This window comes from Denticeps clupeoides, chromosome 4 (genome assembly GCF_900700375.1).
Source record: "Denticeps clupeoides chromosome 4, fDenClu1.1, whole genome shotgun sequence".
NCBI classification, from domain to species: domain Eukaryota; kingdom Metazoa; phylum Chordata; class Actinopteri; order Clupeiformes; family Denticipitidae; genus Denticeps; species Denticeps clupeoides.
The window spans coordinates 2202801-2230395 of NC_041710.1; the positions used below are offsets into that span (position 1 = coordinate 2202801).

Consider the following 27595-nt stretch of genomic DNA (forward strand, 5'->3'; position numbering starts at 1 on the left):
GGACGACCCGGAATTTTTCCTTCGTGTATCCAGCAGATTTCCTTTGATCTAAAGAAATGTATGTTGCATTGGGGAATATGATCATAACGAGTCCGAGATAAGACAAGATCCCGGGGATATTTACATCGTCCTGGCACGAAGTGGACAGAAGAAGAACAGAGTGGCGGACAATAAATAGCAGGGACAACATGAATTTTTTAAGTGTAAGTGAAGCGGGTAACACACTCGCCTACGAACCAGAAGACCCAGGTTCAAATCCCGCTTACTACCATCGTGTCCCTGAGCAGGACACTTAACCCTGAGTGTCTCCAGGGGGGGACTGTCCCTGTAACTACTGATTGTAAGTCGCTCTGGTCAAGGGCGTCTGGTAAATGCCGTGAATGTAAAATGTAAGTGATTGTGAAACGGTGCAGGACAGCGTGTGTCCTCTGTGTCCTCTGTGTCCCTCCCTGTTCAAACATCTGCCTTTTTGTGAGTGCCTGCTGTTCTACTTTATCTTATCAGTTTTACTCTACTTCACTACTCTGCCACATTTTGTACCTTTTAAAAGGATATTTTATATTAAGACTTCATCATGTGTCGTGTCTACTTGCCTCGTAAATAACGGTACACGAAACACGGCGATTTATTTCATGCGTCGGCACCGTTTGACGGATAAAAAGGGAAGAAAGTATTGAAAATGACTAACGGCACATATCAAAAAGCAGCTTATATCGCTGCAGAAGAGACGGGAGAAAAGGAGCGGGACTCTGGGCTGGAGGAGTACATCCATCCATCCCGGAGACGTGTCTCTGCTCGGGTCCCTGCTCGGGCGCGGGCTTTCTCGCCATCTTTGTATGAGCCCACGTTCAGCCGAATGAAAGAGAGAATGGTGATGGAATTAAGTCGATTTGCCGCGCGGCCCCGCCTCATTAATGCAGCCTCCGAACTCCACATTCTCCTGCTCCACACCCTCATTTACTTCTCCACATTATCACCTGGAGATGATAATACCTGTTTATTTCCGCACTACGGGGGAATAATCTCAGGTTCGGCAGGGGAAATGGCATCTAATCTACATCAAAGCGCAGGAGGTGCTTCCATCAGGGCTGATGCTTCTCACACGGAGCGGTGGATTACACGCTGGAGACCACAATGACGCCTGAGGAGCAAATCTGCGGCGATAATCTGCCGCGTCTCCGGGCCACAATGCACCTTGAGAGGTGAATCCTTCAGGTTTTTACCTCAGATGTCCCTTCACGATGGACCTCCAGGAGAACACGTTGCTTCAATGTGATTTCCCCACTGGAAAAGAGGAAAGTAAGAGTTGAGAAGTTTCCGGAACCGGCGCTGTGATGGAGAGTTGAGAAGTTTCCGGAACCGGTGATGCGATGAAGAGTTCAGAAGTTTCCGGAACCGGCGCTGTGATGGACAGTTGAGAAGTTTCCGGAACCGGTGATGTGATGGAGAGTTGAGAAGTTTCCGGAACCAGTGATGTGATGGAGAGTTGAGAGGTTTCCGGAACCGGTGCTGTGATGGACAGTTGAGAAGTTTCCGGAACCGGTGATGTGATGGAGAGTTGAGAAGTTTCCGGAACCAGTGATGTGATGAAGAGTTCAGAGGTTTCCGGAACCGGCGCTGTGATGGAGAGTTGAGAAGTTTCCGGAACCAGTGATGTGATGGACAGTTGAGAAGTTTCCGGAACCTGTGCTGTGATGGACAGTTGAAAAGTTTCCGGAACCGGTGATGTGATGACAGTTGAGAAGTTTCCGGAACCGGTGATGTGATGGAGAAGTTGAGACGTTTCCGGAACCAGTGATGTGATGAAGAGTTCAGAAGTTTCCGGAACCGGTGATGTGATGGAGAAGTTGAGAAATTTCCAGAACCGGTGCTGTGATGGAGAAGTTGAGAAGTTTCCGGAACCGGTGATGTGATGGAGAAGTTGAGACGTTTCCGGAACCAGTGATGTGATGAAGAGTTCAGAAGTTTCCGGAACCGGTGATGTGATGGAGAAGTTGAGACGTTTCCAGAACCAGTGATGTGATGAAGAGTTCAGAAGTTTCCGGAACCGGTGATGTGATGGAGAAGTTGAGACGTTTCCAGAACCAGTGATGTGATGAAGAGTTCAGAAGTTTCCGGAACCGGTGATGTGATGGAGAAGTTGAGACGTTTCCGGAACCAGTGATGTGATGAAGAGTTCAGAAGTTTCCGGAACCGGTGATGTGATGGAGAAGTTGAGAAATTTCCAGAACCGGTGCTGTGATGGAGAAGTTGAGAAATTTCCGGAACCGGTGATGTGATGGACAGTTGAGAAGTTTCCGGAACCGGCGCTGTGATGTTCCACGGGCAGGAACCCCCACATCCCGCGGAGAAACGGGGTTCGTCCCTGCTGCAGCCTCGCAGTGGGGGGCTGTAAACATTTACCCTCACATGGCGGCGCCGTCCAGGCCGGTCCTGCGCCGCAACGATCACACTTCCACCGCCGCGCTGTCCAACATGCGACGGGGGACTTATGGTGCGCGGAGAAAATCAGGCAAAACATTGTTAAAACACCCCTAAACCCACATGGCGGAGCGCAGCTCGGCGCGGAGCCGCTAGGCGCCCCGCTGCGATCTGGGAAAGCGGCGGAGGAGGAGCTGCCTGCCCGGAGCCCGCAAATACAAGCGCCCAGTAAAACGTTTCATATAAACCGCCGTTTCCGGGGTACCCAGGGAGGGGTCCAGGTCTGGTCACGGTTTCTGGGGTACCCAGGGAGGGGTCCAGGCCTGGTCACGGTTTCTGGGGTACCCAGGGCGGTCTCCAGGCCTGGTCACGGTTTCTGGGGTACCCAGGGAGGGGTCCAGGTCTGGTCACGGTTTCTGGGGTACCCAGGGCGGTCTCCAGGCCTCGTCACGGTTTCTGGGGTACCCAGGGCGGTCTCCAGGCCTGGTCACGGTTTCTGGGGTACCCAGGGCGGTCTCCAGGCCTGGTCACGGTTTCTGGGGTACCCAGGGAGGGGTCCAGGTCTGGTCACGGTTTCTGGGGTACCCAGGGCGGTCTCCAGGCCTGGTCACGGTTTCTGGGGTACCCAGGGCGGTCTCCAGGCCTGGTCACGGTTTCTGGGGTACCCAGGGCGGGGTCCAGGCCACGTCACGGTTTCTGGGGTACCCAGGGCGGTCTCCAGGCCTCGTCACGGTTTCTGGGGTACCCAGGGCGGGGTCCAGGCCTGGTCACGGTTTCTGGGGTACCCAGGGCGGTCTCCAGGCCTCGTCACGGTTTCTGGGGTACCCAGGGCGGTCTCCAGGCCTCGTCACGGTTTCTGGGGTACCCAGGGCGGTCTCCAGGCCTCGTCACGGTTTCTGGGGTACCCAGGGCGGGGTCCACCGGCATGACCGCCGTTTCTTCAGCCATCCATTTACATTTACGGCATTTACCAGACGCCCTTATCCACAGCGACTTATAAATCAGTAGTTACAGGGACAGTCCCCCCTGGAGACACTCAAGTGGGATCTGAACCTGGGTCTTCTGGTTCATAGGTGAGTGTGTTACATACTAGCCTACTACCACCCTGTCATTTCTGGGGTACCCAGGGCGGTCTCCCAGCCTGGTCATGGTTTCTGGGGTACCCAGGGCGGTCCGACGGCCTTGATTCCTCAACCTGGTCACCATTCCTGAGGTACCCAGCATGGTCCGTTTGAGGGGTACACGATGGCGGGCGATTGCTTATCTGCTGCCGATGTCAGATTTTTAAAAGGCTCTCCAGGGAAGCAGGGAAAGTTGCGCGGCGTATTTATTTTGCAGAATGTATTTGTGTTGCGGGCCAGCGTTATGGGGGTGTAACGTGTTTGCACTGTTTAAATCATGTCTTAAATGCTAATGAGATGAACGGCGGCCACATGTTCTCTCCCTCAGGATGTGGAGACCAGGCCAAGTTGAGCCACCCCTCGTATCCAGGCAACCAGACATAAAACCAGGCATGTGACGAACGCGGCCCTGCGCCCGGGTCACGATTCCTCCTATCACGATGTCAGAATTAGGCAAGATGGTTCGCGCAATGAACAGAAATGTCTAATAATTCCGTATTAAAATATATATATATATATATATATAGAGAAGGATAAAAAGGAGTGGAGCAAGACCTCGGAGTTGATGGTATTTATTTAGCCGTGTGAGAGGAGCGAAGCACCACACTCTGCACAGCCCGCTCTGCCAGGGCGTGTTGGGGACCCCCACCTTTATTGTCTCTGTTACAATACAGTCGCTTGAACCCGGGCGATTGCATGAGTAATGTACAAATGGCGTAACCGTTCTGATGAGGACACAGACACACAGCCGCGATCGCGGAATATTCCGCTCTACCATGACGGGGAGTTGGACGCGCTGCTTTACTTGTCCAGCAGCTCAGTTTTTTTTGTTTTTTCCATTTTTATTTTGTTGGTTTGTTTTGTGTTTCTTCAAAAGTGCATTTTTTTTTTTTTAAAGGATGGTGGTGAGTGCTGCTCACCGCAGTCGGTCAAAAATGTACATTTCATTACGAACGGAGGGCCACCCGGCACTGTGAGTAACAAACAGCATATAACTTACATCTTCAACTACAAGACAGACCTGGTTAAGTAAAATTAAATAAAATAGAACATCTACATGCATGCCATGAACATTCCTCCATTGACATTTATAATAAATGTATACTTTCAGAACCTTACAAAGTAGTTAGGCAGATTATGATACAGTATTTTTCCACAAATATGGCCCAATGCGAATAATGATGTCAACTAATATATAGAACATCCAAATACTTTTAGTTCATTATACAGACAAGGTGTGCTGGCTCTTCCGCCAACGCGTGTAGGACATTCCCTAATAAAGAAATAGTATTTGGTCCACAATTTTTAAATCCTCTGGATGAATAACAAAAAAAAAAAAAAGAAAGGATTCTGGGGGAGAAAAAAAAAAAAAAAAAAAAAAAAAGGGTTTTGCAACTCAAAGCCAAAAACATGGGCGTGATGATGATGATGAAGATTTCTACCCTCCTCTTATTTTATACGATGAGAACAGAATTAATGATGTAAGATTCATTAAAACATAAGCAATATAAACATCTCCGCTTTTTAAATCTGTGATATTATACTTTCTTGTTCCATGGAACGGCTTTCACTCGGTAGAATTTGGTGCCCAGAGGAACTTTAAACCGATTTTGAGCCTGGGAGGAGCACAAAGGAAATGTGATTATGAGAATCGTGTTCACAATTTAAGACAATGGCTGTTGAACAATTACATAATTTACAAAAAAGGGACAAAAAGGTTAATAACTGTCTACAATAAAAACCAATGCCATCAAGCAAAATTACAATTATTATAATGAGAAATAATAATAATAATAATAAAAAACTTTATACACTTAACAGGCTCAATATCATTTTGCTGCAGTAAGCACAAAGTAAATTATTATTTGAGCTAAACATTAAACCACAATGGAATGTTAGAACAATGACATTAAAAACAACAATGCTCTTCATTTTACCTTTTTGGCTTGACAATATTCCTTCTCCATGACCTTCCCGAGAACCCAAGGTCTACGCGATGCCCCTGATGCTGGAACAATACAAATCATAAATTCAAATCCACTCCATTTTCCTTACATGTAGACCATCAATCAGCCCACAGCGCCTAACAGACATATTACCGTGCGTTGCATCATGTTGTGACACAGCCAATCTACAGGAGGTGTTCAAAAGAGCTGCTAGCAAAGCAGCGTGGGATACACAAAGCACCCTGGATAAACACGAGGTCGGAGTTTCTACCGCGCTGGAGTTTAAAAGTTGCTCCGCGAGTCTAGAAATGAGGCGTAACGGTGTTTTGTAATGTAGTTACGGTCACCTGGTAGGGTAACCAACCTGGTTTAAGGTCCAGCGCCGCGAGCGACTCCGAGTGGAGGAAGTACAGAGTGGGCCCCACCGTGAACAGGACGTAGTTGTCGTGCCTCTCGTCCAGGATTATTAGTACCAGGTCCCCAACCTGAAAACTGACGGACAGAGGGGGTGGTCTCAGGGTGGCCGGCAAAACCAAAAAAAAAACCAACAAAAAACAATATTTCAGTGGCGAACGAGCGCTTTGGGACTCACTCTCGGATGGCGATTTTCTCAGAGTGCCTCGAGGACACTGAAGACATGCTCTGTGACATCTGCAACATAAAGAGACCGGCCTCAAAACAATTATAATAAAAAATAAAAAAAAGGTGGTCACAAAACATCACGGAGCCGCCATGCCGCTCCGGGGCATCAGACAACTTTGTCTCTTCTGCCATCTAGTGGCAGCAGGCAGCGACTCGCGGCCACACACAGGGCCGATCCTTCATCGTTTTACTAAAGCGGTCGTTAATTTAAACACCTCATATTCTTCATTTGAAGCCCCCCTCGTGTCCGGAATATATCCATATTCCCGACTGCAGCCACTTCCTACGGATTCTCAGTCGGATTGTAACATCGCTCCCTGGCATTAACTTGATCTGACCGCCTCGGGTTCGGGGGTTCAGGGGTGCCGCTGCCGTGACCGTTAAGGAGGTGAATAAGGGCTGTGCCAGCAGTCCGCAGGGAGACCTAATTGAATTACACGAGTGCCGCGTTCTAATTAACCGCCGTTGAGAAGTCTGTGTTTGCTTCGCGCTGCCACGGAGCGAATTTGCAGGTTTTCACCTCGGGGGTCTTTGGGGATAATGTTCTTCTGAGAGGAGGTTTAGCAAATAAGACGAAAAAAAAAAAAGAAGAATAATAAAAAGAAACACAGCAGAGGAAAGCTATTCACAGCGATTTTCTGTTCCTCGGAGTCCTGACAACGAGTTTCCCGGAGACATTCTGTTTTGAACTAAGATGTCAGAATAACGCCAGGGTTGATTTTTTTTCTCCCCCACTCAGGTATTAGACATTAAAATATAGACCTGATTTATAAAACCATCATTTAATTACACCAACTGAAATGTACTTATTCGTTATTCATTTGTATTACAGAAGAACAATAATGTCGGTTCAGTTCTTTACCTTCTGTCACTGCAGTGAAATTAGACATTTTGAAGAGTTACTAGTGGTTACAGGCAGCAATCTTGGAAAAGAACAATGCAAACATTTTTCTGTATTTCATGTATTTGGAGACATCATGTGACCATGCAGAAAATTTGTAGGATGCATCGAATCGAATCATGAGACCAGAATGTCACAGGGCAGCAGTGGCCTAGCGGTCAACCCCGTAATCCGAAGGTTGCCGGTTCTAATCCCGAACCACCAAGGTGCCACTGAGCAAAGTTCTGTAATATTATTTCATATTAAATATGAAAAATAAAGTTTTAAAAATAAAGAAAAATGTTGGCTGCCGTTTCTGTTCCTTGTAGTATGTGCCTTTTCTGCATTTTTTTCTGCAATTCTATTTATTGTTGTCAGCCCTTTGTACATTTTATGTAATTATTTGGGTTATTTTTAGTTGAGGTTTCATTTTGAACTGAAAGCCTTGTTCACTTACTGTTTGATTAAAATAGAAAGCGCAATAAAAATGTGTTTTACCGAAAATAATGAATAATCATCATTACAAAACTGATAAAATCGTGATTATCATTTTGGCCATAATCCTGCAGCCCTACCCTGCATGTAATGTGTTTAATAGATGCATCACGCTTTTTCAGAGTTGAATTCCTAAAAGATGACTAGCCGATGCCGATAACGTTCTGGTTGCACTGGCAACAAAAGCAAAGTCTGAGGTGTGGTAACAAAATGTTGACCGCGACAAATAATGTAAAAATGTATAAAAGACTCGTAACACACAGGAGGCCTGTTGGTGCAGTAGTGTTGGCAGAAACCCGCTGACACTTGTTGGGATCCGGTCTCATTTTCATGGCCTGATTAAGGCTCTACTCCGCCGCTACACATGCACTCTGTCTACCTGCTCGCCTCTGTCCAAGTTTATATGAAAAGAAGCGATTTCGAACGTGATTTGTCTGCAGCTCGTTCTGTAAGGAAAAGGGAGAAAACGTTTACCAGTCTCTGACTCAGCCGTTTATTTTCTTCCTCCTTCATATGCAAAGTCTGTAAAATGAAGAGGAAAGACACTTTTACAAAAGTAGTCACCATCGACGATTATTACACATAACGTGTTCGTGGCCAAACAGAGAGGCCTGACTTGGAGAGGATGCTCACCCGTTCCAGGATGAGGATCCGCTGCTTCTCCTCTGATAACAGTAGTGTATTGTCACTGAGAGGAAAAAAATAAAATCAGTGGCCTGAAGTAAGAGCCATGGATCATGGAGCACTCATTCATCTACACCACTTTCCAAATTATTGTGCAAATTGTGACAAAAACTGTGTGGAAAATGTCATATTTTTGTGTTTTACGATTAAACCCCTGGATGGTATTGTGTGGCTCTTTATGACTGAAATGATTTTGCCAGGTGAGTCCAATTAAAGTAAAATGTATTGAAGAAGCATTTTCAAGCAATATGAGAAAAAAAAAAAAAAAAAACCTGAGACATTTCCCCAAAACTTCAGCAGCATGATTGTATAATAATGTGGAACCCGGCGTAGAGTCGCCTCAGCTCTCTTGCAACGTCTGGCAGTGTGTGTGTGTGTGTGTGTGTGTGTGTGTGTGTACGATGGAAGGAAGGGCAAAATTTCTCTTAAGATCATTTAAAACTGTTTATAATTGGCTCAGAGCTTCAGAGTGACGTGTGATTGGCTGAGAAAAAGCCCTGGGAGGAGCTGTGGGCGGGCTCATCTGCAGGAGCACTTACTGCAGTGCCATCATGCTGGCTTCCACGGCAGAGTCCACTCTCTCGTCATCACGGATGCCGGCCGCCAGTCTGTCAGGGTCAGGGACAACGGGCGCGTCACCGGTGGCTCCAGCAGCCTCCATAGCAATGGGATTTGTGAAATATGTAGAGGAGACGAGGGCGGTGCTCCTTAGGCGGTTAAGCTCCTCCTCCAGCTGCTTCTTCTCCTGCAGCATCGAGGCACGGTCTTCTGACAAAGTGGCAATTAGAGCTGTATATAAAAAAAATGCAGACAAATTGAGATTCAATCGAGTAGATGAAGATATTACTCCTCACAAATCACACACCTTTATCATTCTCCTGCTGCTGCGTGACCTTCCGCAGCTTCTCAGTCAGATCATTAATGATCTGCTCCTTCTTCATCTTCTCCCGCGTCAGAACTGTGTTGAAGTTTGTCTAAAAGGGAAAGATCGTACCACCACAGCAATAGTATATATAAATCATCATTCTTATTATCATGCAAGTTGACTGGTTCACAGGTAGAATTAATGAAGGTAAACCTGTTGCTCAGCGATCAGCGCCGTCTTCATGTTCTGGATCTCCTCGTTCTTCTGCTTCTCCAGGAGTTCCAGCTTGGCCAGGAGAGAGGTTCCTTCCTCCTGGAGCCTCTGTTGCAGGGCATCATCCAGAGACCGTGCAGGCTGGGTGGGGGTGTCACCTTCCAACGGCCGCTCCGCGCCGGCCAGGCCTGCAGCTCTGAAACATGGTGGTACATAAATCATTGGTGCGGTGAGATGTTTCCCCCAAGAGAATCCTGGTAAATACACAATAAACCAAACTCTGGTATCTCCCGCAGATCCTCATTCAAAACCACAAAGCCTTAGCGTGAAAACGAACGATTCAAAAATCAAGTCATGTTAGACAGACACCAAAATGAGAGGCGGAGGGAGGAGAGAATGAGGAAGGTATTCTTCCATTAATAAAACCGGCACAGTACATTCAATATTGCAGGAGGAGGAGGTTCGAATTCGATTTTCAGACGCCCACGTGGACTGATAGCACTCCACCGCTTCTTCATGGCGCCGGGATTTCCCTCTTCAGGAACAGTTTGAGAAATAAAAAAAAAAAAATAAAGAATTTGGTGGACTAACCGATCTGATCCGGTGGAGTCCCTGCCCCTTACTCAGTATAAGCGCTTAGTATGGGTGTCGAAATATATCTCTTGCATCGACGTAGACTATTCTGCACGGATGCAGTGCAGAACGACATCGCTCGGTGATTTTCTGATTTCATAGAAACGTTTACGCGAGAAAACTCAAAGGATTTGATTCGAAAAAAAAAAATTCTCAAGGCTTCTTTTTTTTATTAAAGAACTAGGTCACCAAAGCCCATCAACTATCGTTTCACATTCGCTTTGTAGAGTACTATGCAGCACAGGTACGGTTTTACACGGACTGTTTTAACTGAAGGCCATTTTAAAAGTTTTTTTATTTTACACTCCGCAGCATTGGAGCAAAATCAAGGTATAGACGCGTAAAAAAGACGCGCATCCTCACGTGAACTGCACTTCTCCATGCGGACCCGGAGCGTCTACAAGGTGTCGTATTTTTACGATTACTAACCTATTTGTAGCCTGTGTTATAGGGTTGGGCATTTATACGATCTTGATGATTATGGGGGGAATTTTTTAACATTACTCCCAAGTCTCCTGGAAGTTCCCGGAAGCCCGCAAATTAAATACAATATCCCGAAAAATAGAGCAAGCAAAACAAGCGCACACGTGCGAGAGATTATTTTGCATCATTCGCTCACGCGACAGAATGAGGGATGACTGCGTTGAAACGGTGTTTGAAATTCAGAATCTGACGGAAATTGGATACGGAACTGTTTAAGTCGGATTATTAGGAATACGGGAACTGTTTATTTGTATTTTCTTTGTACTATTTTGTACCTTTGTACTCAGATGGGCTATAGCAGAGGGCACATCACTTTTTTTTTATTTATTAAAATAAAAGTACAAATAGGTTAACCAAAGTTTCATAATCCCCCCCCCATACATGTTTAACAGAACGGTTGATTAAATGGGCTTAGTTCTGAAGTGGAGAGATTTCAAATTAAAGTGCAGTCGACAGTCAAGAATATTTGATTCTTATTATGTTAGTATTGAATAACACTACTAAAGAATTTTCTTTGTTGCTTACCAAAGTGGAGAGGTTATTTAAAAGAATTAAAACATTTTTGAGCAATACTTTAAAGATGTTTCAGCAAAAGACAATAGAGCTTTTGAATGACATGAAGGCTACTATTATGGACAAAATCGGGTACAAGGGGCTGATGGGTATTGGTGCCACAGCCGTTACCGGATTGGCTTGTTATTACGCGTACAAGAAGATGTGTAGACAATAAGAGAAAGAGCCCCTGATGATGCCAGCACAACTTGGTGCAGGCAGCGACACTGCAGAAGTTCCAGGTGCAAAGCAGCCGGGCGATGGAAATAAGGACCAGGATGAAGATGAAAAGCTAAAAGCGCTACTCTGTGAGGTTGACCTTTTGCACCAAGGTGGCTAGAGAGCAAAGATATAGGCATTCTACCTACTCGACGCCTACAAGATATTTTATCGTAAAAACCCCGAGCACGCGTGGAGGTTGGCTCGGGCCTACAAAGACCTGCACGACATCACAGAGGACCCCGAAAAGAAGGAGAAATATGCCGACGAGTTATAAAACCAGGCGAAGTCTGCGCTGTTCAAACATGAACTAAGTGCTCAATGTCACAAGCAATACGCGATCCTCAGCAGCCTCAACATTCAACATAGCGACACGTTCAAGAAAATTGATGCCAACTACGTACTAAAAAAGCATCTGGACAGATTCTTCGCGCTGGGTGGCAAGGATCCGGTCTGCTCATACCTGCTGGGGCGTTGGTGCTACAACATGGCCACGCGAAGGGAGCTAACGGACACGGCCAACTCGTACGTTTCTTATCAGGGTTCGTCCTCAATACACGAGGCACTGGACAACTTCCTCGAGGCAGATAAGCTCAGCGGCGGCTCCTCCATGAGAATAAAACTGTACATCGCCAAGTGTTACGACGAGACAGGACTGCATTTTGAGGCCAGCGCATTGGCCAGAAAAGCCTTGGACATGCGCAACGATTCCGACGAAGACGCCGAAGTATTGATTCATGAACTGGAGGCTTTAATTAGGTGAAAAGGCTTTGGAAACTGATGCATAATTAAGATGTTTAAAACCAAAACTATTCCTTCATAGCTCAGAGGCATGAGCACTGGCCTCGTGCACCAGAGGTCACGAGTTCATACATCGCTGAAGCCTTCAAAATGGTATTGTAACTTTAGATTTGTTCCCCGCTGCACACCAAGGGTGATTTAAATACTGAGGACACGTCTCACCGTGTCACCATGTGCTGTGCTGTTTCACAATGTCAATCACGTCACGTCAATGTCAAAAACGCCTGGTTCAGACGTCCGTGGAGTCAGGGGAGCGCGGACTGAACACACACACAGTGTACAGTTCTCAACCTGTACAGTCTAAACAATCCCATCAGGCTCATGTGAAATCAGATGTTTACTTTAATTCAGCTTTTAAACTCAGCATTAAAAATTTTTGCCGTAAAGAATACGGGTTTTAAACTAAGATGCCACAATACTGATTTTAACACTCAGTATTGCTGTTCACTGTTTATATTTGAATAAACGTTTTGACATGCAACTGTTCAATTTTGACCTGAATTAATAATAATGTTAATAGAAAGGTATTACAGATTAATACAAACGATGGCTCTATAAATCAGGTCTATAATTACATCAAATTGTTTTCAAATATGATTTAATCTTGACCATAGAGGCCTTGTACTCTGTAATCTTTGTATTGTTCACTTGCCTGTAACCTTTTCATACAGAAAACGTCTAATTTCTATGCTGTGACTTGTTAGTTGATAAAACATTGAAAAACTGAAATGTACTTATTCATTATTAATTTGTATTACAGAAGAACAATAATTTCGGTTCAGTTCTTTACCTTCTGTCACTGCAGTGAAATTAGACATTTTAAAATGTTACTAGTGGTTACAGGTAGCCATCTTGGAAGAGAACAATACAAACATTTTGTAACAAATCGATCAGGCGTACGAGACCTCATGTATTTGGAGACATCATGTGACCATGTAGAAAATTTGCAGGATGCATCGTGGTGCATCGATATCGAGGCACTGATAATCGTAATCAAATCTACAGAGCAGTGAAGGTTCACACGCCTCTAACAACCAATAGGATCAAAGCTGGCGAGTGTTCGGTTTGCTGCTTTGAAGCACACAGACACACACAAAGCGGGAATGGAGGAAAAGCTCTATCAGTCTCTGAGTGTCCAGTGATCTACATCACGACTTTATAGTCTTACCGTGGGGTTCCAAAAACCACACCTATTTTTTGCGTTGAAAATGGCTTCACATTAGTCCAAAATGAGAAGAGAGGGAGAAAAAAAAAAAAAACAAAAAAAAAGACGTCTGAACCAGGCGATTTTCTGGCCGGGATTCAAACTCTCAGCCTTTAGGGTTGTGTGGCCACGTCACTAACGTGTAGGCTTATAGATAACAACAGATTCTTATTTCTGTTAGTCTGTTCTTTTCCCCTAATTTTCCTCAGCACATTGCACATTTAAGACGCGTGTTAAGTCTATGACAGTATTTTTTGACTGAACATGCGTAGTGCTCCAGACTTTAAAAGTTAAGAAACATTTGAAAACCCATGTTAAAAAAAAAAAAAAAAAAAAAAAAAAAATTTCAAACGAGTCTAACCCTAAAACACACTTACAAAAAATGAAAAATAAAAATTGTCTAGCACTTAACAACTCCCTAACATGTTCTATTCCTGTCAAGTTGGGCCTTATCAGGGCTCTTAGTTTGTAAACTCAAAACCTATAGAAACCGAATGAGAACTGCTGGTGTCTTCTCTTTGTAAGTCGCTTCGGATAAGACCGTCTGCTAAGTAAAGTAAAAGTTCCAATGCTAAAAGCAGGTTTTGGACAGAATACAGCATATGTGCTGTATGATAGGGAGTTTGCTCCCAGAAGCGTGTTATGTACCAGGAACCCCGTGCAGCAGCCAAGAGGCTCTTGTGACACCAACCTGTCAGTAGATTGTCTCTCTTGGAGCTGATTTTCAAGTAGTCGAATTTTTTCTAACAGTCTTTTCTCAATTTCCTCTTTTTGGAGTTCAAAGTCTCTTAAGGCATCGGCCTCCTCCTTCTGTGCACGTTTTTCAGACAGGAGCGCGTTCTCCGCCTGCAAGTCGCTGATAACAGTCCTCAAGTGCTGCTCGCGCTCCTCGAAAGTTCTCCGCCGCTCCTCGTGCTCGTGCTCGCTGCGCTGCAGGGCCTGCAGCCGCTCGGCGCAGGCTCGGTCCATGTCCTGCGTCCTCCGCTGCAGGGCGGTTCTCTCCTCCTCGTGCCGCTCCACCAGCTCGGAGATACAGTGGTCCTTCTCCATCCTCAGCAGGGTCCGCAGCTCGGCCAGGCCCACCTCATACTCCTCGTTCTTCCGCTGCAGCTGGAGGTTCAGGCAGTCCACGTCCTTCTGCAGGGCCTCGGTCTGAGACGCCACTTGAGCCTTCACAAGCTCCACCTGCTGGCATTTGGCCTCCTGGCACTGCAGCCGCACGTCCTCAATCTCCGCCTCTTTGAGGGCCATCTCCACCTCAAGCTTACAGCGCACTTCAGACAGCTCAGAGACGCGTTCCTCCAGGTCGTTGAGGCGTGCTTCTCGCTCCCTCAACTCCTGATTATGGAGATCAATCTGCTCTTTCAGCTTGACCAGGTTCTCCTGGGTCAGCAGGTCAAGAGCTCTCTGCTGCTCCTGCTGGATGGTGTCCATCTCTGAGGCATGCTGCTGTCCCAGTCGCAACTCCAGCTCCCGGAGGTGACACTTCTCGGCCTCCTCCATCTCTTGCCTGACCTTCTGGTGAGCCCGCTCGATCTCGTAGTGCAGGTTCTCCAGCTGGCCGGCCAGCGAGTCCCGAGAACGTGTGGTGGCTTGGAGCTCTTCACCCAGCTCAGAGATTCTGCGCTGGAGGTCCTGGACCTCCTGACCGTGGCGACTCTGGAGTTCACCCACGGCTCGCTCCCGCTCGTTCTCCAGCTGGGCGAGATCCTTCTCCTTGCGCTCCACCAGCCCCTCCAGCTCCAGCATGGCCCTTTGAACGTCATGAACGATCTTACGGTCGGACTCCAGCTCACTAGTGAGCAGGATCATCTGCTGCTCGTGGTCTCGTTTCAAGTTCTGAAGCTCGTTTTGGTGGCTCTCCTGGAGCTCCTCCTCACGGCAGTAGCGGATGCTGTTGAGTACGTTCCGCACTTCGATGGTGGTGGTCTTGAGGGCGAAGCCAAAGTCTCTCTGCTCCCTCAGGACCAGTCCACGGAAGTGGTAGAGGTCGTCCCTGACACGGCGGAGGTTCTTCTGGGACTCCTCGGCCACGGCGCGGTACCGGTCAACGCGCCGCTTCAGCGTCTTCTCCTGCTCCAGCGTCTTCTCCTGCTCCAGCGTGGTGGTGTCCTGGATGCGCTTGTTGTCGATTGCTGCGATAACGGAGGAGTAGAGAGACTCGCCCATCATCTCAGGGCTAGTGGGGTCACTGATGGGGTTCGGGGACGCCAGGCTATCCTCGATCACAAACTCGTTCACCGCCGACATGAAGTCCGACTCGGGGCTTTCTGCCAGTGAGTCCAGGTCCAAGGAGCCCTGCTGTAAAACAGGGTCCATGTTGGGGTGGCCAATCGTTTCAAAGTCAAAAGTGTGGGCGTCTATGCTGTCAGGGGACAGGTCCTCAAGCGGGGCAGGCATGGACAGAGGCTGGCACGAAGGGCCCTGGAGGCTCAAAGAAGACAGCGTTTTTGAGGAGGTAGAGATGGTCCCTACTGTGCTTTCGGATCGCGGCGTTAATGCTGTGGACTTGTGTGTACTCTGGCTGCTTGAGGCCTAGTGCAGGAAAAGCAGAATAACTTTATTTAGCAGAGACATGAAATCATTGATTAAATGATGATCAAAACAGATTAAAACATCAGAACGTAAAATGCAAAAAAATCAAAAATAATAATAATAATAATAATAATTCAATACCCTTTGTTCACTTAGCAGGTTGGTGATGGTTTGAGACATGTCATCCACACTCTGTGCAGCCTGAACCAGTTGGTGAAGCATCTCGACGTGCCGATTTAAAGGCTCAAAGTCACACAGTGCAGGAACCCTGAGGGCGAAGCATGAGAGGGAACTCTGAAAAACCCTCCCAAAAACACATCAAGCTTATTCACATAGGGGTGCTAGTAGCCTAGTAGGTAACACACCCGCCTATGAACCAGAAGACCCAGGTTCAAACCCCAATCACTACCATTGTGTCCCTGGGCAAGACACTTAACCCCAACTTGCTCCAGGGGGGGACTGTCCCTGTAACTACTGATTGTAAGTCGCTCTGGATAAGGGCGTCTGGTAAATGTTATAAATGCAGTGGCGGCCTAGTGGGCGAGGAAGTCATGGTACCACTGAGGTCCCCGTGATCAATGTACAGTCCCCACACACTACTACCCTGAGGACTTTCATGGTACTCAGATATTAATTGAGATTTAAAATAAGTATCTACTTTGATACCAATTAGCACTGGTTTTCGGTTTTTCCGGTTTTGCATCTGCCGGTTCAAAGAATTGGTCTGCAGACTACAGCAATTTTCAACAGGCATTGCAGTGGGCAGCCTGATTGGTTTGTCAGTACAACATTCTACACAGTATAGTGTATTGAAATAGCGTTTCACACAGACCCCCCCCCCCCCCCCCATAGTACAATCATAAAAGAAAGAAAAATATGTACATACACACTAAACTATACTAACTAAAGCTAAATGATACTGTACAGTATCTCTATAAGAAAAAAAAACTTTTCTGTACAATGAAAAACACAAAATCATGTAGGATGCTTGTAAGTGGACATGCTGGATATTTCATACAGGACACACAAGACAAGACAAACGTGCAAAATGAGCAGAAATGTGCAAAGATGAGTTGATGTGCAAAATGGTCAGTATGTTATCAGGTATCTGGAAGTGTACAGTCCCTGACAAAAGTCTTGTTGCTTATCTATTTTGTAGAAACACCTGTTAACCTGACTTTTAATTAATCTATTGGTGTTAGATAAGACAAAGATCAAATTTAGTCAAGACAGGTTTTGTCGCCTATACAGAAATTGAACAAATTTACTACAAATACAATAATGTCAGCAAATTAAGTAGTGGTGCTGTGAAATCCAAATTTAATGTCTTGTATGACTGCATCCATGTGGTTTGGCAAGGATTCATACAATTTATCGATGAAGTCATCAGGAATAGCAAAGAAAGCAGTCTTGCATGCCTCCCAGAGTCAATATTCTTTGGTTTTGTCTTCCATGCTTCCTCTTTCATCCTACCCCACACATGCTCAATGATGTTCATGTCTGGTCACTGGGCTGGCCAATCCTGGAGCACCTTGATCTTCTTCGCCTTGAGGAACTTTGATGTGGAGATGGAAGTATGTGATGGAGCACCATCCTGCTGTAGAATTTGGCCTCTTTTATGGTTGGGAATATAAAAGGTAGCTAAGATTTCTTGGTATTTCAGACTATTGATGTTGCCTTCCACCCTGCAGATCTTTCACACACCCCCATACTGGATATAACCCCAGACCACGATTTTTCCACCACCAAACTTCACTGTTTTCTGGGTGAATCTCAGATCCATGCGGGTTCCAGTAGGTCTCCTGCAATATTTGCAGCGACTGTGGTGTAATTCAACAGAGGATTCATCTGAACAATCCACCTTCTGCCACTGACCCAGCATCCATCCTTTCAGCAAGCTGTGGGCCTTGGCAAATGCCACACGGTTTCTCAATTGTCTTTTGTTTAGTGCTGGCTTCTGAGCACTGATTCAACCATGGAGGCCATTTCGAGACAGCATCAGACAAAACTGTTCTGGTTGACAAAGGGACTTCGGGTGACCAGGTCTCGTGGAGCTCTGCTGCAGTGGAAAATGGGCTGGCCTTGGATTTCCGAGCAAACAAACGGTCCTCTCGAGCAGTTGTCTTGCGGGGTCTGCCAGACCTGGGCTTGTCAAAAACGTCTCCAAAAGATCTAAAGATCACCAGCAGTATATCTACTGTCCACCGCACGATCAACTGAGCTATCGAAGGAACTGTCTGGAAGAATTTGAAGAAACAGAAATATCCAGTCTATAGTATGAATCCTTTGCGTATGATTCGCTGCTTGTAATGTTGTAAATTTGTTCATTTTTAATAAAATATTAATTTGGCTTGCAATTTGTCGGGTCTGGTTGGATTCCGCTTGGCCAGGGATAACATTTCAGTGCCGATAACAGCTCTAATTTATTTGCAAGACACACACACAGTACCCAATTAACTTTTCATTGTTATTTTGCAGCCATTTGCTAAAATCATTTAATTTTCTTCCATTAATCTTTCCCTCGATTGCAACCAGTCGCCCTGCAAAACTCCCCCCGATCATCTCGTGGATCAGAAGAAATGGACAGCACCTAAGTTGTATATATGAGTGTCACAGCAAAGGGTCTGAATATTTAGGACCATGTGATATTTCAGGTTTTTCTTTCTTAATAAATCTGCCAAAATGTCAACAATTCTGTCTGTCAATATGGGGTGCTTAAATGGTTTTAGCAAATGGCTGCAATACTTTCTGAACCCCCTTATGTGCATGTGTGAGTTCTGAATTCTACAAATAGAACTTACACTTTCAATCACTCTGGACTCTTTGCACAAAATCTCTGCTACATTTTTTTTTTAATCTTATACATTGTCTTTCACTCATTTGCACACCTTCATCGCAACTGTTACACATATTTTATGTTAAATACATAAAAGTGTAATATTTGGTTAAGTTTGCAATATTTGCATATTGGTTCATTGTATACTTGCATCATTTGCAATACTGTGGTCTGTAGCGGTCGCAAAAAGCATTTCATACCATGTGTGACTGTGTATGTGACGAATAAAATTTGTAAATTTGACTTTGAATGAAGGACACGTGCTGAATCTTGCGTACGTGTGAAGAGGAGGACCACGGCCTAGTGAAAAAGATTGACTTATTTTTTATCTCCTCGGACAAGAAAGGTTGCGGTCCTCCCAACATTGCCGCAGGGTATGCGTACCCTCCTTTGACAAACAGGGGTGCCGTGTGAATGAAGTGAAGTGAGTGTATTGGTTGTGATACACGGCACACGGTGTCCCCTCTGCTTTTAACCAATCGGTGGGCAGCCATGACAGGCGTCATGCGTGGGGACGGTGCTTTGCTCAGTGCCTGGATTAATCTGCCTACCTGAGGAAAGGCTGGACTTCAGGTGGACAACAGGACTTGAGATACTGCAGGTCACCAAACGAGATGTCTGGAAGCTCGTAGTCAAACTTGCGAGGCTTTCGTGTCTATCAGAGAGGGGAGACAGATGGTTACTGGGATCCACATTTAAAAGCTGCTCTTGCGTCAAAAGAGTCGGGTTTACTGAACACTCACGCAAAATGATGTGGGAGGCCAGGAATCGAGTCCTCGAAACAAACGGTTCCTGAGGAAAGACTTCCCTGGGGAGAAGAAGACAGCAGGAAACATTCACGGCGCGGCCGAGCACGCGAGCCCCGATTTACGGACTGAAGCGGCGCTACTCACTGAAGAGCTTCCCAAACGTTTCCCTTTTAGCCTTTTCAGCCTCGTAGAGCCGTTTTCCGTCCTTCACCAGCGCATTCGCCCACTGCAAACAGGAGCAGCTCTTCTTAACGTCCACTCGTACACACAAGCACCCGCAGTGGAGCAGATACAACTACAGTTTGTAAGAGCTACAAACCAATTACTTCACGATACTGGAACCAGGGCAGGAGCAACTATGGCCATAACATAATAGTCCATACGTCTGGACACAAATCTCATAATTGATTATTTCATAATGACGTTGCTTGGTGTTCTAGTTAAAAAGTAGAATTCCGGACAGGAGTTCTCCCTCTGAATGCTGAACGTGTTTTTAAGACATGAAAACATTACACGCAGCGTTTATTGTGAAGCACGCATCACAATCCATCGCTAATCGAATGGAACCATGAGACCAGTGAAGGTTCATGGGTTAAAAGCGGCGGCGTACCTCTCGGTAGTGTCCTATAAACATCCTCCTCCTGACCACCTCCACCACGGCTAGGCAGTACATCTGTGGGACGGTGCTCAGAGCTTCCACCACACGCACCCTCTCAAGCAGCTCCGTCAGCAGACGCAGGAGGGCCTGGAGCTTCTCCCCGTCCTGGTCTGCATGCAGCATCACGTAGCAGCACCATCTGGGGCAAAACCAAACCAAAAAAATGATAAAGTTCCGTTCGGGTCGCTCCTTTCTGCTCGATTACATAAACTCAAATCTGGTGCACAAGCCGGAATTTGTAAAATGAAGACAGGATGTGTGAATGCAAGCATCAATATGCGGGAGACTCCTCTGACAAAGTAAAAATAAAAATTTATTAAGGTGATATAGACAACATTTTCGGCATTTACCAGATGTCCTTATCCAGAGCGACTTACAGTCAGTAGTTACAGGGACAGTCCCCCCCAGGGGACACTCAGGGTTAAGTGTCTTGCTCAGGGACACGATGGTAGTAAGTGGGGTTTGAACCTGGGTCTTCCGGTTCACAGGCGAGTGTGTTACCCGCTAGGCTATTACCACCCTACAACGGAAACGCAGATACCTGTTCAACCTCTGGTCATCTCCAAACTTTAACCATTTGGACCCAGTTTCCACAAAAGAGGAAAATCACCAGGAGTCACGAAAATGCAGATAGCACGGCACACGTAATTTTTACTTTTATGCTAAAAACAGGCAAAATTTGCTAAGTTGTGGGAGGGTCTTGAAGATTGAACGTTGGTGGCATGAACGCTTCCAGAACACTGTTAGCTATGCTAAATCTACACAACTTACGGTCAACATAGGCAAACCATGAAACAATTGAAACATGACTCAGTTGAACAAACTGATTAGCAGCTCTGGTGGGGGTGGCAGGCGTACACGCGACACTTATTTTGAGTGTGGGGGGAAGAAAAAAAAAATAAAATAAAATTATCGCATTTTAAAAGTTACAAGATCAGATTAATCTTCGATTTTCGAGCTATAAAAATAAATAACTAAATAAATAAAATACACTTAAATTGTTGTTTATTTTCCAAAACTGCAGGTGGCCGCAGCAGTTTTTAGGAAATACATTACATATTTAGTTTTTAAAAAGTTGGGTTCAGAGTCGTTAAAATATTTATGCAGATCAGGACCTAGACATCTTAAAACCCGTATGTTAGATGTACCGGTTCATAGTAGCCTGGTGGGTTTTACACCAGAAAGGTACAAAGACCCAGGTTCAAACTAAGTTCCCCTACTACCATCGTGTTCCTGAGCAAGACGCTTAACCCTGAGGGTTGCAGTGTCCCGGTAACTAGTGATTGTAAAGTGTGCTTGGTAAGGGCGTGGCCTCTTTCTCTGCAGAAAATGTAAAACGTCATTAACGTCAGTTCCCAGAGATCAGCTTGGCATCCCTGCCCAAGTCTCGCTCTCTGAGGCCTTACTTGAGTCGGACTTGCAGGTTGTTGGCGAGCTCCTGCTTAGCGGTGGTGCACTTCTGTTTGATGTCCAGCAGCTTCCTGTGATTGGTCAGCATGATCATCAGCTGGTTTGCATGACTGAGACACAAGTCCGGCAGCACAGAAGTGTCTTTCAAGTTCTCCGCTCTCTTCTGATTGGCCAGAAATCCCTGCCAGAGACAACAACAATGAGTCTTGGAACAACCACAACCTCCAGGACACTCTGTATGAGCAACAATAAAGACCCGGCAAATGTGTGTTCACCTGAGCAAGTTCCTTCTGTTCGTTGACTAACTTCTTACAGCTCGCAATCATTTGGTCGAGGGCGTAGAGTCGGTCCTCCAGGCCTTTTATCGCCTTCATGTTCTGATTATCCAGTTTGGCAATCGTATCTCTGCAGTCCCCCAAGAAAGGCTGAATGACCCGTGGATCCAGCTGCAGCACAGAAAATTTATTTATTTTCCCCACCGGGTCCTACAAAGGTCATCGGAGAGTTTAAAAAATATATATATTTAAAAAAAAAACAACAAAAAAAAAAAACTGAAGAGCCAGAGAACAGAAACACAGTCGTACATGTCGGACACAGAGTTTTAACAGCACGTGTATTTTATGTACACGACGCCAAATCCCGAAAAACCACGAATGCCCCTCTCTGGGGGGCGATAAGGCATGCGCGTGCAGCAACATGAGTGTTTGTAAAAGATAAGCAATGGCCCTGTAGATCTGGGACAGAAAGAGCCGCATTCATCTGAACTGATAAAGCATGATAGAGCAGCTCATATCATGCAGCGCCGCCATTCCATATAGCAAGAGTCACGTCATGTGATCCGGAAAACGTCTTTTCATAGCATCTCTTCTATTTTACGGGGTTAACCGGTGGTAGTAAAACCGTTTTTTCTTCCAAATGTATTGGAATAGGTGGTCAAATTATGGAAAATAGCTTTTAATTTTGTAGAAAAAAAAAAAAAAAAGTGAGAACACACATCTACATTGTGATATTTGATATTCCGTCAATACGTGGCCGTGTCAGGAGACAAAAAAGGCCAACAGACAGACCCAAACGTTGCCTACGGCTGTGCAACATGGCGTAGAATTTGTATTGCGATATATACATTTAACCGCAGACTGTGACTGACTTGGTAAACCCGGAAGTGCGCAGCAACGGGCAGATTACGGACAGACTGAAGGTTTCGTTTGATTTACTGCGGCCGCAGTACTTTAAAGACCTTTTAAACTCTGGATTTAAGGGTTACTAGTAAAATTTTAATGACTTTACAGGATCCGCCCGCTCTCGCGCTCACGGCAGGTGACCGTCAGTTTCGCCGGGAGCGGATATTTCTGCGGTGGGCCAGCGTAATCAAAACATCTAGCGCCGTACTACCTCTGAACCAACTTCACACCTTGAAAGTAGAATAAAGTAGAAGCCCAGGAAACTTCATGGTAATGAAAAAGTGGGAACCAAAAAGAAATTAGAAGGGCTCGACAGCCAATTAATATCAATTTTGCATTAAAAGCACAATGTAAACTATTTTAGAAACTCTAGAGGAACAAATATTGGTTAGAATCCCAAAAATTCCACGTGCATGTGTAGCGGTGTTCGGCGGCAAGCGGCCCCGTAACCGGAAGGTTGGCCACGAGGTCCCGTCCCCACACGCTGCTCCCCGGGCGCCTGTCATGGCTGCCCACTGCTCACCAAGGGTGATGGGTTAAATACAGAGGACACGTTTCACTAATAACTGCATTAAAACAAACCGTTCCGTACCCTGTTAATGGAGTCGAAGCATTTGCGCACCACAGATTCCACGTCATTGGGCCGGTCCTGAACGTTAATCCAGTCCAGCAGAGTGACGTTGAACAGCGGCCCGCTTGCCCCGCCCTTCCCGGGCGCGTCCATTTCCTGCAGCGCCGCAGTCAGGTCGCCACTGTCGCTCATCTTCCCGTCTTCGAGGGCGCCAGAGGGCTGGGCGAAGGCTTCCTCCGCTGCAGAGAAAGACGGCGGGAGTTCCGGGCCAGGGGTGCCGGGCCGCTCCTCGTCCTCCTCGGGCCTCTGCACGGGCGAGCCGGACTTCTCCAGGCTCTCGCGGTAGCTGTGTCGGGTCAGGCACTCCAGCAGCGGAATTTTGGCCATTACCGAGACGGCGGTGCCCAGCCTGGAGAAACGAGAGTCAAGTTGAAGGTCCGAGGCAACCGTACTTTACATATTTATACAGTAAACGGAGCTGGATTTCTCACAACAGAATTGCAGCTCTCAAAACTGCTTCTTCGATTCTAAAAATGTTCAAATTTGACTAAAATTTGGCTTTAGTTCAGTGATGCAGATGCTTGTGTGCAATTCCCAGCTATATCCTGCATCAGCGGTTGCTTATGTCATGATGATCAAAATGCATTGTGTAGCCCTCCTGTGCGTAGCCTTACACTCCAGAGAAGTCTTTTTCATTGTGCAAGTTGTTGCAGCTAAAACAAGATATAATTGGCCGTCAAGTGTATTTTACAGGTTTCTACAAAAAAAAAAAAAAAAAATTGTTTGCTTATTAAAACTATGGTGAGGTGGGGCAGGTATTAGAACTCACTGAGCTGTCCCGTAAAAAGGCCCCTAAAACTGCTCCTGGACCGGCAGCATAACGCGGCGTGGAAGCGCAGCCAGAAAATGAACGGGGGCCAGCAGCCCAGACCAAGAAGATTACGGGGGGCGTGGTGTGAGGAGAGAAAACCACACACAGGGCCGTTTCTGATGAGATAAGGGCCACAATTGTGGACCATGCTATAAAACCATGGCAGGTCAAAGGGTACAGCCAAATTTGAGGAGAGACCACTGTATCTTCGATAGTTCAGACATTTTGCAGAGAGAACATTTACATTTAGAGCATTCGTCAGACGCCCTTATCCAGAGCGACTTACAAGCAGTAGTTACAGGGACAGTCGTCCCCCCCCTGGGGACACTCAGGGTTAAGTGTCTTGCTCAGGGACTCAATGGTAGTAAGTGTGATATGAACCAGGGTCTTCTGGTTAAAAGGCAAGCGATTTACCCACTAGGCTGATTTACAGGTGTGTAAATCAACGATTTTATTCTGTATTTGTGTGTATTGCTTTTATAAATGTTACAGTAAATCACAGTCCATACTAGGCAATATGTATGTTATAGTTGTCCATTCAATCTTGTATTTTTACTTCAAGACGTCCTTGCAGAGGTGGCAGGGGCCTGTTTTAACTCTTCGACAGGCTATTTGTGCTACGGTCACCTTGACACATTTGCCACCGCTGTGAAAGCAACATGAATGTGTTCGATTTGACGCATTTTACATCAAGCTTACTGTAGTATCGTGCTTGATACAGCGCATCAATGGACCTGGAGTCAAGTGAACCGCCGCATATTTTCACGTACATGCATGAGGCGGGCTTCAACTTCTCCAAAAGGAACCTGATTGGACAGAGCGACTGTCGTCGTGCCAGGCCAGCGGGGTGGCAGCATCGCTACGCACCAATCTACCCAAAAAATTAATCTGTAGCAGCACTAGAGAGCGGACACTCACTTGGTAAGTTTTAGTTTGATTTCCTCAAAGTCTTGCTGATAGTTGGTGTAGGCCGTATCAAACTTCCAGAGGAGCTTCTGGTAGGACAGCGTGCAATCGTCCAGGTTGGCCATGATGGCCGCCCAGCCTTGGTGCTGGAGATGTTCATCATGAACGAGCCGTTCACAGAAGGAGCAAAGCTTCTTGGCAACTTCAAACATTTCCTTCATTTTACATGAGCAGGGGAAGGAAGAAAAATCAATAAAATCAAAATGATTAACGGTCTAGAAGGATAAATCACATAATCTCTGTTGTGAATTATGAACAAATTCACAGAACTACAAGACTATGAACAACATGAGAAGCGCCGCTAACTCTGGACTAATTAGAGAAGTAATAATCAAACGTCATGAACATGAGATCCAGAATTTGTAAAAAAGGAGAGTTACCACGGCGAGTTGAGTTCGGGAGGCAACGGTGTGAAAGACTGCTGGCATCATAAGGGACTCCTCCACCTTCAACTCCATCTCATTCTCGATGGAGAAGGTGGTCTTGGGGATGGTGGGGGGACGGTCACTCAGGATCATCTCCTTGTTGAACAGAAAGATGGGGTTGGTGTCCTGTTGGGAGAGACAGACGGCAAGAACACGTTAAGATCGGTCGCGCGTTGACACCTTGACGCTTCAAGGTGCGGCGGAGAAACAGGCCAACTGGCTCCAGACACTGTCACGGTGGTGGCACCAGCCTGACTAACATTTATTCCAAGAATTGTACTTTTATTGTGACGAGATCTGAGCTGCAGGACCAAAAGTGCTATATTTGCACAGTGAACAGGGCCCGAGGGAAAAGCAGCCGGTTCTGGGATCTGGGGAAACCGCTCTCCTCTCGGCCACTCGACGTCCTCGATTTCCTCACCGTGCCCGCGCTGTAGCTGCAGACGCGCCTCTCGGCGGCCATGCACTCCCCGCCGTTGACCACCAGCACCTGGTGTTGCGTTGCAATCTTGTATTTGGCCTGGATGGCATGTTTGAGATCCAACACTCTGAAACGATAAAGCGATACAACCAACATTAAGACAATCGTCTCATCTTATCTGTGAGCTCCACGCCACAGCAGAAACGGCCTCTGCCACCACACGCCGCTTGTTTCATTGGTCGGACCCGTGTTTACATGACCGAACTTCCCCTTTAACAGGTGTCCACAAGCTGAGGGTGACACGGTCATCACACACCAAAACGGGGGCCTGTGGTTGTAAATAAAGGCTACCGCACATTTACAGCAGCATTTACCAGACGCCCTTGTCCAGAGCGACTTACAATCAGTAGTTACAGGGACAGCCCCCCCCCTGGAGACACTCAGGGTTAAGTATTCTCCTTTCTTGTCCCTGGCTGGTGGGACAACTTGCCCTGCTCCGTTTGACTTGCCGAGACTACAACCACCTTTAAGCAGTTGAAAACCCACTTGTTCAAAAAGTATATAAAATTATAATTCGTCTTGCACTTAACTTCCCCAGCACGTTCTATTCCTGACAAGTTTGGTCTTATCAGGGCACATAGTTTCGTAAAACTCTATATCTACAGAAACCGAATGAGAATTGCAGGTGTCTTCCTCTTGTAAGTCGCTTTGGATAAAAGTGTCTGCCAAGTAAAGTGTCTTGCTCAGGGACACGATGGTAGTTTAAAAAGAATGCTTACGTCTGGACCGCCAGCTCGGTGTCAAACGTAAGCGTGCTTCCATTGTTGACCTGAAACACATACAACTTCATTTTGAATTCTCCCAGACTCGGTCCTCTTCCCTTCCTGGATCATCGAGTCGCTCCGCGGCGCGCTGGAACACACACAGGGACAGCGGGGGGCGTTAGAAGCAGACGCGACGAGCGGAGGCGCGGAGAACTGGTCCGGAAAACGTACCTCGACCTGCTGCCAGTCCGGTCCAGCCAGCACAAGGACCGACGTCCGCCACGTGGAGCATGAACGGCGGCTACGAGCGCTCAGTAGGCCTGCGAACACGGCGACAAAGAGCACACCCTTCACACCTCGGGTCCCGGGGAGTCACATTCTACTGGTCCCGGTGTCAGAAACGCGGCGTTCGGGCTGAGTCATGCATGCGGGGAGCTATGCTAACGGGCTAATAAAAGCGCCGTCCGAAGGGCCTGTAGCCCCAGCAGAGACCCCGACGTAAATGTCACCCCTTTGTTTTCGGTCCATGTACACACCCACGTATAGATTAAATATCATTATATTCACCCACACACACAGTAAATTCGCAGGCCGACGTGTGTAACTAAAACGGCCGAGGTGGCGAACCGCCGTCAACAACCCTTACCCGGCCGCGTTCACCGTCATTCTCCGCTTCGGCCGGGGACGCTAGCGTTAGCCACGCCGCTAACGCGTCAGAGCCGCTCCGCGACGCCCGAAACTTGGTTCGAGGCAGAAAAGCAGCAAGGAGGCCGTGAGCTCATCGCTGACGTCGCGGTCCCGCGGTCCCCGGTACCGTTAATACGCGGCCACGGCGAGCAGCCCGTCCCGCCGCAACCGCTGCTTGATGCTGCTGCTGTGTTTTTGTTGCCGTTGCTGTCGTCACTGCGCTGCGCAGTGCACTCTGGGACACCACCGTTCGCCGTGGGCCTCCTGATCCCAGACCAGCTGCGCTGTCTCCGACCCAGCCAGACGGGGCAGGATTCGGGTGGGACGACTGATCCTGGGTCAGGCAACATTTACCGACAGCA

General features: G+C 46.8%; 1 protein-coding gene across 2 annotated transcripts; it reads right to left on the minus strand.

The window, feature by feature from the left end:
- Positions 1-4911: 4911 nt before the first annotated feature.
- On the minus strand, positions 4912-27446 carry LOC114787672 (RB1-inducible coiled-coil protein 1-like). Of its 2 annotated transcripts, XM_028975432.1 has the most exons (24): positions 27193-27446; positions 26778-26866; positions 26562-26694; positions 25783-25909; positions 25317-25487; positions 24889-25091; positions 23121-23508; positions 21623-21793; positions 21344-21528; positions 19890-20076; positions 19424-19505; positions 19274-19338; positions 19082-19185; positions 15836-15962; positions 13851-15694; positions 9268-9463; positions 9055-9163; positions 8729-8978; positions 8139-8193; positions 7980-8027; positions 6081-6139; positions 5853-5980; positions 5480-5550; positions 4912-5158 (listed from the first exon to the last, which is right to left on the minus strand). In XM_028975432.1, exons 3-24 carry the CDS (start codon positions 26630-26632, stop codon positions 5081-5083), a joined length of 4719 nt encoding a protein of 1572 aa, XP_028831265.1. In that variant the 5' UTR covers positions 26633-26694; positions 26778-26866; positions 27193-27446; the 3' UTR covers positions 4912-5080. The 2 variants fall into 2 exon arrangements, with proteins under 2 accessions (XP_028831265.1, XP_028831267.1); XM_028975434.1 differs by lacking the exons at positions 25783-25909; positions 26562-26694; positions 26778-26866; positions 27193-27446 and adding an exon at positions 25642-25780.
- Between the last annotated feature and the right edge of the window lie 149 nt (positions 27447-27595).